A 16,241-nucleotide genomic window follows, 5' to 3' on the forward strand; every position below is an offset into this window, starting at 1 on the left:
CCTTCGCAAAGGGGATAATTTCTTTTCTAATGGACAGATTGGTCCGAGGAAAGTTTTTCATGATGACAACAAAGTGCTTGTTATTTTACATTTCAATTTATTTCATAAATTCTAGTATTCAGAAAATCATCAGTTACATATAGTTTACTACTTTGCTGACAACATCCTATTGGTCGCAAATTCAACATTCGGTGTTTGTCCTTAATACTGACATATTTGCTTTGTTTCCCGTTTGGGGAAATAATAACAACATATGTCGATCTTGTTCCAACACCATACACGTATGAATCTTTGTCAACAGTTAGGTCAAAAATCCCTCCCACAACTTCATTATCTTCCCATTTCCATATCAATTTTCCCGCCATACTATAGCATGTTATACTATTTTGTCCCCAGCATTCAGAAATATAAATCTTATCGTTGTGTATAGCAATATGCTCATACTGTGTCTTGTTTCCAATCTTTAATTTAGTGACTTTTCCGCTGATTAAATTTCTCATTTCAATGCCATTTTCTCCACAGCTGTAAACGAGACTGTCATTAAAGTATGTAATTCCATAACAAGGATATTTTGTGTTTATTGTTTTCTGTATTGACTTGTTTTGTAAATTAACAATGATTATTTTCGGGTGACGACTTGATGTAACTGCGACAGTCTTTGAATTGATAGCAGCAATGCTATAAGACCATGATGAAACTCTGACCTTTCTATCTAAAGATCCATCCTGATCTAGAACGACTAAATATCCTTCACACGAATCATCCTCAAGTTCAGTCCACAGTTCCCCAATTTTTCTATTATACAAGTAGACAGGAACTTCTAACATCAATACTTTGTTATTAGTTAAAACTGCTGTTCCACCACACCAGTTGTAACCTTCTCGTTTAACACGAAATGTGTTTGTCAGCATCAACTCTTTTTCAAACGAGTTCTCTTTGATTATCTGTGCTTGCTTTTCCTTCGTCTTTTGATATACAATCTTTGATGGAAGAGATTCGGTTGAAATTTTTCCAAATGATTCCAGAGCAGCCAGAAAATTCGGTAACTTGAGGTCAAAAGTCAAAGAAAACGTTTGTATATTTAAATTCTCATTATTCACAAGTTCCTCGGCTCTATGTTCCTCTATCTCAACTTCTTTTTCGATTTCTTTGATGGCAAAGAAAACCTGAAGATCTGATGCATGTTGTTTCATTGATGTAATTCCATGAAGTAAGTTCAGCGTCTTTTCCTCGTTTGCTTTTAATTCATCGGACACAATCACTAAAGTTTTTTTCATTTCTTTTTCTAAATCTGACAGACTCTTCAAAAGATCGGCCTCTAATTCATCCAAAAGCTTATTTAGCTTTATTCTAAATTGTCTTATTTCATTTTCCAGTTTTTTGTATGTGTGAGTTATTTCTGTGGAATTTTCTTCTTTTTCAATAATTATATTTTTAAAATATTGTTGGAGGTCCCCAAGTCGTTGTTGGAGATCATCCAAAGCCGCAGATGACTTTGATCCACTCACTACATCTTCAAGAGGCAACAGGTCTTCGCATTTTTTGTGTTCTGAATCGATGCACTTAATGCAGCAAGGACATTCGTGTTTTGTACAATAAAGCTGATATCGCGCTCTATGCAAATCACACTCCATCGTCATTTCAAATATAAAAGGAGGTAAATCTCGATAGTGTTCAATAGCAATAACCGAATGCTCCCTCGTCGCCTTGGCAATTCCATGATGTTTTAGGCAATTGGAACAGTATGCTTCGTCACAATCTGGGCACCATTTTACCGCTTCTTGAGTGATTGATTGACCTTCACAAACAGCACATACAGTTATTGGTGATGTAGCCATCATCAAAACGTCAAAACTGAAATAAAAGATATATATATGTTTAATTGTGGATAAAGGAATAAAGAAATGGTGAACCTAGAAAAAAACAACCATATATCCTCTTGCAGTCGACCTATTTTATTTGCTCTGTCGCGCCAAATTTCTAGTAACGTGAAATTGATACTATTGAAAATGTCGTTTTTAGGCCACTCTGTTGACGTTCCCGCCTCATGAAAGTGCACATGTTAACTTTGTTGTGACGGAATACTTCACATGTTGAAAGAAGAAAGAGGTTTATAAGAGCGATTTGCAAAACTAAATGAAATTATTTTATCCATTCAAAATTATTTGTATATCAAAGGTAAATTAATCGTCTAGAGGCTAAAGATACCAAAGGTAAAAAACGAATAGACTTTGGTCCTGGTTCATTGCTTGATAACGCTGATCGACGAAGTACAGGATTGGGTCAGGTGGCCAGCCTAGAAAACGAACTGATAATGACATGGCAAAGAACGAAAAACGACAAAAAAGACAAATAACAATTTCCAAAACACAATTAACATGCCATAGTCATAGGGACATGTCGACAGATTAGCTATATAGCTAGTTATTATTAACGTGCAATAAAAAAATATCCCCAGTAAATCTCTCTGATAGATTATACTTTTTTATTTCCAGATTTCCGGAACACAGATGGAGCCTTTTCATGCTTTCGTATTGAGTGTCGATAATCAATTGCAAATATAAAACCTATCAATTGAGCAATGTCTTTTTACAAATTCAAACTCTGATAATCCTGATTCGTTGGTAGTGTTCATATACAATAATTCGTACAGTTTAAAATATAAAATTTATTTGACGAGCTTTAGAAGCAGAGAGAAAAGCGAGGCTTGCCGCGCTTTTCTCCTATTTCGTAGTGAGGACAAATACATTTTATACTTTCCTACACAGTGCGAATATTGTTTTATCCTGGAATTTAATATTGAATTTAAACGTATAGTTTTTTCCAATCCAAATCATTGAATTTGTTTTTGACATGACTAAAACGCGGACCGCTAATGAGGACCCCAAATTGAACAGTATTTGAACATAACCGTTCGCTCGCAACAGAAGCAAGATACCAGGAGACTATTGGATGAACAAGATTCCATAGTAAAATTAAATATATAAAGACAGTTGATATTCTTCCTTTTTGTTCTCTTATTATACTAGTTCAAGCTGCTTTTTATTATCATATATATATATATAGAATATATTTAGACCCCTCTAACAAGAAATTTGTTTTGCATGCACACGTATAAAAATTGCCGTTTTTATCCAACGCAATCACAGGTTTGAACGTCGTTTTCAATTTAGACTTGTTTATATTTTTTCGTTTGGGCTTGTATTATATTTGCCTTCGGGTTTATATGATCCGTTCATCCTATTTGACTCCTCAAAATTCAAGAGTCTATCCTAAATTGAGGTAAATTGTATGGCTTTCCAAATACCGTTTCGATTCCTAACATCACTGAAGAGACATTAATTGTCGAAATCCGGATATGGTGTACAAAAACCTTTGCACCTTTTGTTTGCGGTATACCATCTTTTCCGCAAGTTTATTGTTTTCTGTTTAGTACTAAATTTATAATTAAGATCCATTTATTTCATCGGTGATCCGTTTATTTGGCAATCGCCAATGGCAGTCAGCAGGGTTTAAGAACATTTGTTGTTCGACCTGTTAGTCAAATGCGTTTTGCTAAAATACACTTTTTCACTTTTTTGGTCTTTTGGAAACTGTTGTTTGTGCTGTATTTATACCCCTCTAACAAGAAATTTGTTTTGCATGCACACGTATACAAATTGCCGTTTTTATCCAACGCAATCATAGGTTTGAATGTTGTTTTCAATTTAGACTTGTTTATATTTTTTCGTTTGGGCTTGTATTATATTTGCCTTCGGGTTTATATGATCCGTTCATCCTATTTTGACTCCTCAAAATTCAAGAGTCTATCCTAAATTGAGGTAAATTGTATGGCTTTCCAAATACCGTTTCGATTCCTAACATCACTGAAGAGACATTAATTGTCGAAATCCGGATATGGTGTACAAAAACATTTGCACCTATTGTTTGCGGTATACCATCTTTTCCGCAAGTTTATTGTTTTCTGTTTAGTACTAAATTTATAATTAAGATCCATTTATTACATCGGTGATCCGTTTATTTGGCAATCGCCAATGGCAGTCAGCAGGGTTTAAGCACATTTGTTGTTCGACTTGTTAGTCAAATGCGTTTTGTTAAAATATACTTTTTCACTTTTTTGGTCTTTTGGAAAATGTTGTTTGTGCTGTATTTAGACCCCTCTAACAAGAAATTTGTTTTGCATGCACACGTATAAAAATTGCCGTTTTTATCCAACGCAATCATAGGTTTGAACGTTGTTTTCAATTTAGACTTGTTTATATTTTTTCGTTTGGGCTTGTATTATATTTGCCTTCGGGTTTATATGATCCGTTCATCCTATATATATAAAAGTCTTAATTGAAAACAACGTTCAAACCTATGATTGCGTTGGATAAAAACGGCAATTTTTATACGTGTGCATGCAAAACAAATTTCTTGTTAGAGGGGTCTAAATACAGCACAAACAACATTTTCCAAAAGACCAAAAAAAGTGAAAAAGTCTATTTTAACAAAACGCATTTGACTAACAGGTCGAACAACTGATGTTCTTAAACCCTGCTGACTGCCATTGGCGATATATATATATATATATATATATATATATATATATAGTGGTAAAATTACATTTCAATGTGTTATAGTAATTTCTGGTGAAACATAAAAAAGCATTGTATAAGTAATCACATTAAAGAATATACTGATGTATTAACGGGACTTACAAATGCATTGTAGTTGGTTTGAGTAATCTTTTTATCTATTATTCTATCCAGGCTGTAAAATATATCATTTGCTTGATAATATTTCATTTGCATTTAGTATGAATTTATCGTAAAAGACTGACATTTGGGATCATTGATTGGACATTTTGCTTGTAATTTGTATTTTGCTAATATTCCCGTTAATTTTTGTTGTCCATTCTGGAGTAACTCATTTATCGGAAATGAGTTTAACAGTTGAGTATGAATTAGCTGCTGTTGAACGTGATATACAATTGTTAACATTGTAAAAATAGCATTACTGTTTCATTTTTTTCCCTCTTGATTTTAAGTATGCATCACCAGCAAGGAAAATAAAGACTGACGATTGGAGAGAAGTACTAGTTATTGAAAACATGGTAAAGATAAGTGACACATACTTATCTGCTTTCTTGCACAAGGTATAAAAGAGAGGTGAAAGATACTAATGGGACATTCATAAGTAGAAAATAAACTGACAACGTCATGGATAAAAAAGAAAGACAAACAACAGACAAACAACAGTACACACTACACAACATAGAAAACTATAGACTCGGCAACACGAATCCTACCAAAAACTAGGGGTGGTCTCAGGTGCTCTGGAAGGGTGAACAGATCTTGTTCCATATGTGGCACCCGTCGTGTTTCTCATATAAGTACAAACCCGGTGATAAGTCTAAATCGGTAGGTCACATTCGGGGAAAAGGGGACGGGATTGTAGTTACGACAATTGGAACATATCCGTCGTCATCTGTGGAACAGATAGTACTATCGATCAACCAACTCGTGATAGCGTGGGTAAAATTTACGAAGGGATGATTTCATCCTCACCACTTGGAGCTCTTGGTTTAAAAGCTTCCTTGTGAGCAGCAACCATCTATCAAGGAAATCATGATATGAAATGCCAGCCCTGAAATATTGTATCAACTGGGAGCATGAAGGCGCTGCTGGAATGTTGCTACATAGCAATGGAAAGTTCACAATTGGGAAGCTGAAATGATCTCTTTTGTCGTAAAGTTTTGTCAACCGACCCTCATTGTCAATTTTAAGATGTAAGTCTAGATATGAGGCAGACATAACTGTATCTGTTGTATCCTTTATTTCAAGTTCGATGGGATAGATGCGTTCAACATAGTCACCAAATTTTGAATTATTTAGTGAGAGAACATCTTTATAACGGAAAGTGAAGTTAAAGGATACTACTAACTTCTTTTCTTTCTTCCTTAGAAGTTCCTGTATGAAGTCAGACTAATATGAAAAAAGTCGACAGGAAGAGGAACACAGTTGGGTCCCATGGGCATTCCAATTGTTTGTTGAAAAACACGTTCTCCAAACGTAACACATACGTTGTCAATCAACAAATCAAGTATCTTGATAATGTCGGTCTCAGAAAATTCTTTGTTTGAATCAGAGCGATTTTTTACAAAGTACGATTTATCCCTCCTAAGACAAGATACTTGTATCTACGTTGGCCATTCATTTTTATGAAACAAAGCAGGACCACCTTTTCAATTTGTCTTTTAGTTTGGAATGGGAATACTTGTGTATTCATTTATAGCATGGAAATAATGACTAAAAGGAAATCATTTGTCATACCAAAGTACCATGTGTTTTATACAACGAGGAACCTGATAAATTTAAACAACTCTTTTTATTTTTCCAATGGAACGAAGATCTCCGAGTTTTAATGGCTGGACAATGTAGACGACTACTATGAACTGACATATAATGTATAAACCCATCTTAGATGAAGTAAACATAAAAATTCAGAAAAGCGTCATATATATAAAGAAGCATTTTTATCTTGTACTTGTAGACCAATCATTTGAGTATTACAATTGATCAGAACTACGTGCTTGAGATCATTTTGATCCAGATGGAGAACAATGCAGGAGAGACGAAAAACAAAACTTAATCATGGATAATTAAAAACATGCTGATAAACAACTTTAATACCGAAATGATAAACGCCAAATGTTTCAACTCATCTTTGATTGGTGTAAGAACATGCTTAAGAGTCCTACACAAGTTGAAAATTTAGTAAGCCAGATAAATAAAATTGAGAATGGAAATGGGGAATGTGTCAAAGAGATAACAAACCGACCAAAAAGAGCAGAAAACAGCCCAAGGCCACCAATGGGTCTTCAACACAGCGAGAAAATCCCGCACCCGGAGGCGAGCTTCAGCTGGCTCCTTTAACAACAATGTGTATTAGTTCAGTGATAATGGACGTACCACTAAACTCTAGCCAATGTAGAATAAATAAACACACAGCAATACGCACAGTTAAAAAGAAGTCCGAGTCCGATGTCAGAATAGGAAACAGAAGAAACTAAGCAAAATGACAATGATACATCACTTAACAAAGAACAACTAGCAGTTACTGACATGCCAGCTCCAGACCTCAATTTAACTGATTGAAAGATTATGTCTTCATCATATGAAAATCATGTACAATCCCTCCCGTTAGGTGTTTAGTTTCATACCATCATAAATTATACGAGAAGGACATAACCCGTATCATGCCAATAACTGGTTTTAGAATAAATGTGTTTATTTCCGATGCAAAGACCCTATGAGTGAATCAATATTAATTCCAAAATATGCCATCTTTAATGACCTGACATATCGTAACTATATCCCTTCTGAATAAGTTTGCTTAAAGGTTTGGTTAGCTTTTGAGGTGAATGACGACATTTTTCTGCGTTGTATAGAATTTTACCATAAAAGATGGGATGTGAAATACCTGAACGTATAAGATGTCTGCATATTGATTTATATTTACGAATGATGTCGTTGTACCGATGATAAAATTTAGTAAATGTTTTGACTAGTTTGTGATATCGAAAACCCTGGTGTAATACTTTTTCAGTTATACAGAGAAACATACACGAGCGAATCGAACAAGTTGAGATATATAAAGACCATAAGATGTTGACAACGGAGCGTCACTATCTAAAAATGAAAAATCATCTCTTTTATCGTAAATTTTGGTACTAAGCGTCCCGTTAAAGATATAGATATCAAGATCGAGGAAAGGGCAGTGTTCATTGTTAGTATTAGCTTTATTTAAAGTTAGTTCATCAGGATAAATCTCTTTAGTGTACATACTGAAGTCAATTATTGAGATCCAATATATCATCCAAATATCTAAAAGTGTTATTAAATTTTTGTATCAGATGTTGTTTCGATGGGTCTTTGCTGATTTTAGTCATAAATTGTAACTCATAACAATACAGACACAGGTCCGCAATAAGTAGTGCACAGTGAGTCCCCATTGGAATTCCGATAATTTGACGATATACGGAATCTCCATAGCGAACAAAAATGTTATCTAATAAAAATTCAAGTGCAGTTATCGTATCAAAACAGGTCCAATTGACATAGTTCTTTTGTTTGTTATTACTAAATATAAATTACCTACAAGAGTTTAAACATATATATTAGCATTCTGTGTGAATGTTTCTTAAAGAGATTATGAGGCAAAGTGGTAAATAGGGTAGAAAAATAAAACTTTGAACAAATTGGAAATAACCAATATGAGCATGCAATTTATCAAGTACTTCCAATAAATTTTTGACACTCCAAAAGTAATTAATTCCACTTTTTTCAAAGGCCTTATTTGAACAATTTATACCAGGTTTTTGATTGTACCAAGTGTACTAGTAAGTAGAATAGACAGTTTAGTAGTGGAACATCGGCTTGAAGACGAAATAAATCTACTAGTATATTTGTAAGGTGTTTTGTGCAGCTTCGGAAGCCAGTTCATAGTTGGAACTTTCATTCTATTTGGTTCTGCTTGTAAAGATGTAGCTAAATGTTTATGTTTGTTACAGATGTCATTTTCAGAAAATTGAACCAGTTGGAATGTGGGTTAATTCGTGATTTCCTTTTGCAGAACCTCAATGTAAAATTTACGTCAAACAATAATGATATTACTGGCAGCCTTATCAGCCGGGACAAAAACAAATTCCTTGGCGAGTTCTTTTAGCTTATGTTTGATACGAGAAATAGGGCTATTATGGTTGTTGTTAGGAGTAAAATGTTCTTCAAAATGTTTAATACGAATATCAGCTATGTCCACTACTGAATTAAAAAAGAGAATCTAAGGATTTTGTCAGCTTTTTCTCGATTTATCCATTTCGTGCAGTAAGTACGGAGTGAGTTGTAGATGATGTTACGACACTCATTTTAATTAATAAATGACGGGGGACGATATTTAGCTCCTTTACTGAGGAATGATTGCAACTCTCGGTGTACTGTCACTGATATTAACATCTTTAAAAATTTCGCTGTAATTAAACACATATTTCCGGGTAGATTTTTTGTAAACATAACAAATAAGAGGGAGCTCAGTATTATCAAAATAGCCAGGAATTTGTTATGTTTAATACAAATATGTATTCATAATGTTGAGAGTATTCAATCTGAAGAATTAGCGATTATTCTCGAACGACTTTGGTACAAAACGTTCTCATTAGTGAATAGTTAAATGATGAGACAAAAAAGATGTTTAGAGTTTTTCTCATTTTGTTAAAAGAACAGGAACAGGAAATCAGATCAAGACAGATAAATAATGAAATTATTAAATCAAGAGTATTCAGTCGGGCTCAGCCTATTTGCTCTCGCCAAACCCTACACATATTCCCTAACACTGAGGATATTAAGCAACACAATACCAGAATTTTGAACAAAATGTATGCTTATATTAAAAACATCAGTGTTGTTTCCAAAATGCCTTCAATTGTGAAAAAAATTATGAAATCAAAACAGGAGAGGAGAATTAAGCAAAGCTGGCTTCTCTGTAAACCTGCACGTGTGATAGTAAAATATTGATGATTTTTTTACCTTGTTATTGGAACAAGAGCACAACTTGATTTATTGTGTTCTGGTAAAAGAGGGGCGAAAGATACCAAAGGGACATTCAAACTCATATGTCGAAAATAAAATGAACGTCATGGCTAAAAAAGAAAAAGACAAACAGACAAACAATAGTACACAAAACACAACATAGAAAACTAAAAACTGAGCAACACGAACCCCACCAAAACCTTGGGGTGATCTCAGGTGCTCCGGAAGGGTAAGCAGATCCTGCTTTACATGTGGCACCCGTCGTGTTGCTCATGTTATTACAAAGTTGGTAATAATTATGTCAAAACCTAAAGGTGGAGTAGTTTCTAATGATTGAACCGGTAGAATGAATAGCAATCTTCATTTACTAGAATTTCACACATCCTAACAACTACGCATCACAATGCACTTGCATAAAGTAATTAAACCTAACAAATTGGCTCACTCCGTTTGGATCAATATTTAAATTTTAAATATTTTAAACGCTCAACAAGCCTCGTGCTTTAATCTGAAAAAAAAATTGAGATCTCGAGTGGAGTATCATCGTATGTTACCCAACCCATTGCTTGAATTTTTCAACGTTAAGACGAAAAGACAATAAAAAGGGGAAAAAAAACTAATAAATCACTGAACGTAAATAATGGATGGTCCCAGATAGTTTTCACGTTCTGAACAAAGTATTGTTTGTTTTTTTCAAATGGATGTGGAGTTTAAATTAGTTTACTTAATCTTAAAACAGGATTTGTATTTGTAAACATAGTAAATATAAAGTGTCATTACAAATAGGAAATTAAGCTAACAATACATGTATAATTTGACAATGAAAATAAATTAATGTACAAACTATAGTAAAATAGTCTAAACCCATTAATTTTTAGACAGTTAATAGTTTGACCGAAGTAAGATGCTTTTTGTCAGCCCGCCATTATGTTTTTTCTACCATAGTAATTCTATAATCTATGTTTAGGTCTCTAAGAAAAAGTATGAATGGTAAATACATTTAGAAAACAAAGTTTGTAAACATGTCGAGACAATATATAGACCCGCACTGTTATCATTAGTTCCTATCTTGGTTTGTAAGGTGAATGATGATTATCTAAAGTCGAAATTTGAAAATAAAACTTACCTTATCCTCATAAGATTTGGTACACTGATTATGTCACGTTTGTACGTTGAGATAACAAGGATGTATACTTCGAGGAAAATATCAAAATATAAAAAAAATATGGAATATAGATTTGCATTCTTGAACTTTGAATTGTTTTAGTGCTGTTTTTATGAGTACTAACAGTTAAGAGATTTCTGCTTACCGGTTACCTTGATTGAGAATCATCATTGAAATAACATAAAGAAAAGTCGTTTGAAATATCATTGTAAGCTATATACTTTGAGACCGACCTTCATTGTGGAAAGTATTACAATGATAACATTCAATACATTAACATTATGTTTAAAATAATTGAATATGTAATAAGGGGACTATTTAATGAATAATTTTAAAGCATATTATAGAATTAAAAAACGATCATAATGGAACAAATCTTTGCTTATCAAACCAAACATATCTTGTACTTTGAGACTACCCTTGAAGATAATAAAAAAGTGTCCCAGTACCTCGTCTAATTATCGTAAGAAATGATCAGCTTATGGTAAATAATGTTTGGAAATATTTCTGAATCGTTTAACGGCAGCCAAAAATACAAAAACACCCAAACATTTGAAAACTAGAAATGTATAAATACGTACAAATCTTTAAAAGAGCTACGAATGACAACAGATGAAGCAAATGAAGCAGCAAGTCAGTTACAAAATAAAAATTGTCGTGAGTACCAAAATACAGTTGAGTCTGCCTCATATCTTTAATTACATCTAGAAATTAACAATGAGGTTGGGTTGTGAACCAAACTTTGAGCTTCCCTATTATTTATGTTCAATTTCTATGTAGCAACATTCCTAAGCGCCTGCATATGTTGTATACATTATACTTGAGGTGAATATCTGATTTAATCAAGCAATTTGATTGGTTGCCTTGACAGGGTATATGAGCCCATATACCCTGCAAACAAAAAACGAAGATCAAAATGGTATATTTTTGAAATGTTGAAATACGGACACTACAGTATAATATAATTGTTACTCGGGCTTCACATATGATATTGGCTCACATGTTTTTATCAAGAGTGTCCATCTTAACTTTATTGTTATCGCCAAGCCTAACTCCAATTGTAAAAAAAAAAAAGAAACAAAACCAGGAAGAGAGGCGATTAAAACAAATATGGTATCTGTCAACCTGCATGTGTCATGTTAAAAACATTGAAGAATCTGTTGGCCTTATGATTGAAGCATGAGGACACAACTTCCTGATGTATTGTATTCTATTAATGATTATGTCAATGCTTTAGTTTCTAATGAATTAACTTGTAGAAAAAATAGCAAGCTTCAATTACTAGCCCATCACATATTCTAACAACTACGCATCACAACGCACTTGGGTGAACAAGAATTGACCAGAAAGCAACATAAAATTTGAAGAATAATGCACTACAGCATTCTGAAATGAAAATGAAATTGGTCTAAGACAAACAAAATTGAGTTCATACTAACGTAATATAGATATTAAACTTCACATAAACAGGTTACTACGTTTTGATACAACATCACTAATTACTACATTCAACTTTCCCCTTGACAATTCGATTTATGGTATTCTAAACTCGGAAGATATTTTTTTTAATATTTCAAACGCTCGACAAACATCGTGCTTTACATTTGAAAAATTAAATCTCGAGTTTAGTATTATCGTATGACATCCAACCCATTCCTAGAACATTTTTTAACTTTAAGACACACAGACATTAGAAGGTTAAAAAAACTACTGAATGTAAAGATAAATCACTGAACGTAAATAACAGGCGCCTAAAAAAGACAGTTTCCACATTTTAAACAAAGATTTTTTTTTTAATTGGATGTGAAGAATGAGTCAGTTTATTTAATCTTACAACAAGATTTATATTCGTAAACAATGTAAATATAGTATATATAAAGTGTCATAACAAATAGGAAATAAAGCGGAATGTAATTTCCTTCAAACATGCATAATTTGAATAAAATGAAAAAGAATTCAATTAATGTACAAACTATAGTAGACCAATGACAATTTTGATAACTGACAGTAAATAGTTTGACCGAAGTAAGATGTATTTTGTCACCCGCCATTATGTTTCTCTGACCATAGTAATTTTATAATCTTCTCTGAGGTCGCTCGCCTTGAATGGTAAAAAAATGTCTGAACGACATTGAGAGAACACGTCGAGACAATATATACCCCGCACTGTTATTACTAGTTCATAGCTTAGTTTGTAAGGTGGGAGATGATCTAAAGTTCGAATTTCAATTTTAAAATAAAACTTACCCTTTATTCATAAGATTTTGTACACTGATTATGTCACGTTTATACGTTGAGATAACAAGGTTGTTTACTTCAAGGAAAATTTCAAAATATAAAAATGTATGGGATATAGATTTGCATTCTTGAACGTTGACTTGTTGTTGAATGCTGTTTTATTCATGCTAACAATTTACAGATTTCTACTTTTCTTATTTGAGAATCAACATTAAAATTTTAAAAAAGAAAGTCGCTAGAGATAGGTTATTTACTGTGAGATCGACCCTCATTGTGGAGCGTTTCAATATAAAAACACTCAATACATTAACATTGAGTTTAAAATAATTGAATATGAAGAAAGAGAATTTTTGACTAAACAATTTTAAAGCATCATCCATACTTTATATATATTACTGTGAAATCGACCCTCATTGTGGAACGTTTCACTACGAAAACATTCAATACATTAACATTGAGTTTAAAGTAATTGTATATGAAGAAATGGGATTTTTGACTAAACAATTTTAAAGCATAATCCACAATTTATATAAAAAATATTTGTGTTTTTCATTATAAACATATCCTTGATTGATTGATTGATTGATTGGTGTTTAACGCCACTTTCAACACGATTGTGCTATTTCGTGGCGGTCAGTTTTTATTGGTGGAGGAAGTTGGAGTGCCCGGAGTGAACCACCGACCTTCGGTAGGAAAACTGACAATCCTAGTCAATTAAGATTGGAGTAGAGTGCACCTGCCCCGTGCGGGATTCGAACTCACAACCTCAGTGTTGACTGGCTAGTGATACATTTCGACTACTTAGTCTACTCGGCCACCGAGGCCTCTAGACTACCCTTGAAGGAAAAATAAATAATGTTAATAACGACAAGCTCATGTTTGAACAATTGTGTTTTGGGCTAGCATTATTGTGTTGATCCCAGAAAGGGTAACATAGATCACATTAGTGTATCATTACCTCGTGTAGTTACCGCAATAAATAATCTTCTTCTTCTTCTCCCATGTAACCGAATTCAATCATGAATATATCGTCACGCAAAAACTTTGCACAGTTCTCCAAAATACAATTAAAACTATATACAGCCAGTGTTGACTACTTCCTTTCCGAATCTGCTTTCAGAAAAGCTATGGATCTCTCTAGTGTATTTTCCTTGGTTTTTGACGCTATCTCAATATAGTTACCTTATCATTTTTTATACACAGCCCGGTGTTTGGTCTGTGAAGTCGTTTTGGAAAAATCTCGTTGCTCTTTTATGCAATGTTCCACCGATTTGATCTGTTTTGGCATGATGGATCTCAAAATCAACAAGCATATTCTACTATGGGTCTTACAATGGCTACATACCTGCAGCTTTTACCGGTTTAGTGCAATCTGTCAGGTTTCGTCGGCTAAATTATGCCTTGGGATACAACAGAGATTACAGTAATTTCCGAAGAGACAGCTCCTCATTGTAAAACACTCGAAGAAAGAATGGATCCATTTGTTAGTTTTAGGGTTGACAGCATATTATTCTAGCTTGTGTAAAAGGCGATGATGTGGTACTTTGTCGAATGCCTTTCCAAAGTCAAGTAGGATGATGTCGACTTGGGAGTCTTTATCAATGTTTATAGAAACTATGTTTGGAAATATTCCTGTATCATTAAACGGTAGCCAAAAATACGGTAACGCCCAAAACTTTGAAAGCCAGGGATGTAGTGAAAACGTAGAAATCTTAAGAGCTACGAATGACATCAGATGAAGCAAATGCAAGCAGGTAAGTTACAAAATATTTACAATTAAGTATGCCTCACATCTTGACTTATATCTAATTTACAATGAGGTTCGTTTGAGAACAAAACTTTTAGCTTCCTCTTTGTTAAATTTCCATTTCTATATGTCGCAACATTCCCTAGCGCCTGCATATGGAGTATATATCTCCCAGTTGATACGATATTCCAGAGCTTGCATTTCCTATCATGATTTGTTTGAATTGCTTGATAGATGGTTGCTGCTTGCCCTTCGAAAGTTTTACGGACGCCATCGCGACATGGTTGACCAATATGGAATATCTGTGTCACAGACGACAACAAATTTGTTCCAGTTGTCGTTACAATATCGTCCTCTTTTTTTTCGATTGTGACACCAGCGAATTAAACTTGTCATCGAATTTGTACTTTACATGAGCAGCCCGACGGGGGAAAACTAGTTGACTCGGACCTCCCGGACCACCATAGATAACCCCCGGCTTTTGGTGGGGTTCGTGTTACTCGGTTTTTAGTTGTCTATGTGGAGTTTTGTGAACTTGTTTATCTTTTCGTAGTCTTTCATTTTTGGCCATGGCGTTGTCAGATTCACTTCGACGTGTGAGTTTTGAATGCTCCCTTAGTATCTTCCACCTCTTTTATACATAACTTCTTAACACATCACACTTGCCATCTGTATCGTCATTTACATTTTATTTTTTGTTCCTCATCGCAGAAATAATTTAAAATATTTGTTATAAGAGTATAACTTACAACCGATTATGAGTTTTAAACACGTTCTGATGTTTGAATAGTTCTCCATTTTCCCGTTTAGGTCGGTTTGATAGTAAAGTCAGTGTGGAATGAAGAAGTGGAAGTATTTAAGCAATATGTAGCGAACTAACCATTTCTACATATATTGGTTATCATAAATTAATATAACTAGTCGCTCACCTAAGTCTTTGTGCATATTTAACAATGGACTCTCTCCAATATTGTAGACAAGAATAGAATTCATGACAATATCTCTTTTTTGTTGATCTTGTATTGCTGATCATTTTTCTGTGTAGTTTCTCTCTATTTTCTTTAGTTTTTGCTCAAAACGAATAAGAGGATAAGAGGATCTTGCCTTGCTGAAGATTTTTGTTATTTAAAATTTCTATTTATCTATTACAATTTTTATCATATAAAGCAAAATGCAAAAAATGGTAAAAGTAGTCATTAAAGGGCAATAACTCCAATAAAGACTCGTCGGAAAATTTCCTCCATATTGTTTTAAATGTAGAAATTGTCTTGCTGATCATTTTTGCTTATTTAAGTTTCTATTTATCTACTATAAATTTTAAGATAATAGGCAAAAACAATTGGTAAAAATCGTCATCAAGGGGCAATAACTCTAATAAGGAGTCGACTGACAATTTCGGCCATTCTAACTTATTCCTAGATCTTATTTTGCTGATCATTTTTGCGACTTAAACTTTTTTTCTATTTGTTATAGTTTTCAAGATAATAGGCACATTTTTTTTTAAAATGGTAAAAATTTTGTC

General features: G+C 33.6%; 1 protein-coding gene across 1 annotated transcript; it reads right to left on the reverse strand.

Annotated features, from left to right (window-relative positions):
• Nucleotides 1-85: 85 nt before the first annotated feature.
• On the reverse strand, nucleotides 86-10,726 carry LOC127706186 (uncharacterized). The gene is made up of 2 exons (XM_052210663.1): nucleotides 10,696-10,726; nucleotides 86-1,854 (listed from the first exon to the last, which is right to left on the reverse strand). The coding sequence occupies exons 1-2, from the start codon at nucleotides 10,704-10,706 to the stop codon at nucleotides 93-95; spliced, it is 1,773 nt and encodes a 590-aa protein (XP_052066623.1). The 5' UTR covers nucleotides 10,707-10,726; the 3' UTR covers nucleotides 86-92.
• Between the last annotated feature and the right edge of the window lie 5,515 nt (nucleotides 10,727-16,241).

Source organism: Mytilus californianus, unplaced genomic scaffold (genome assembly GCF_021869535.1).
Source record: "Mytilus californianus isolate M0D057914Y unplaced genomic scaffold, xbMytCali1.0.p SCAF_1, whole genome shotgun sequence".
NCBI classification, from domain to species: domain Eukaryota; kingdom Metazoa; phylum Mollusca; class Bivalvia; order Mytilida; family Mytilidae; genus Mytilus; species Mytilus californianus.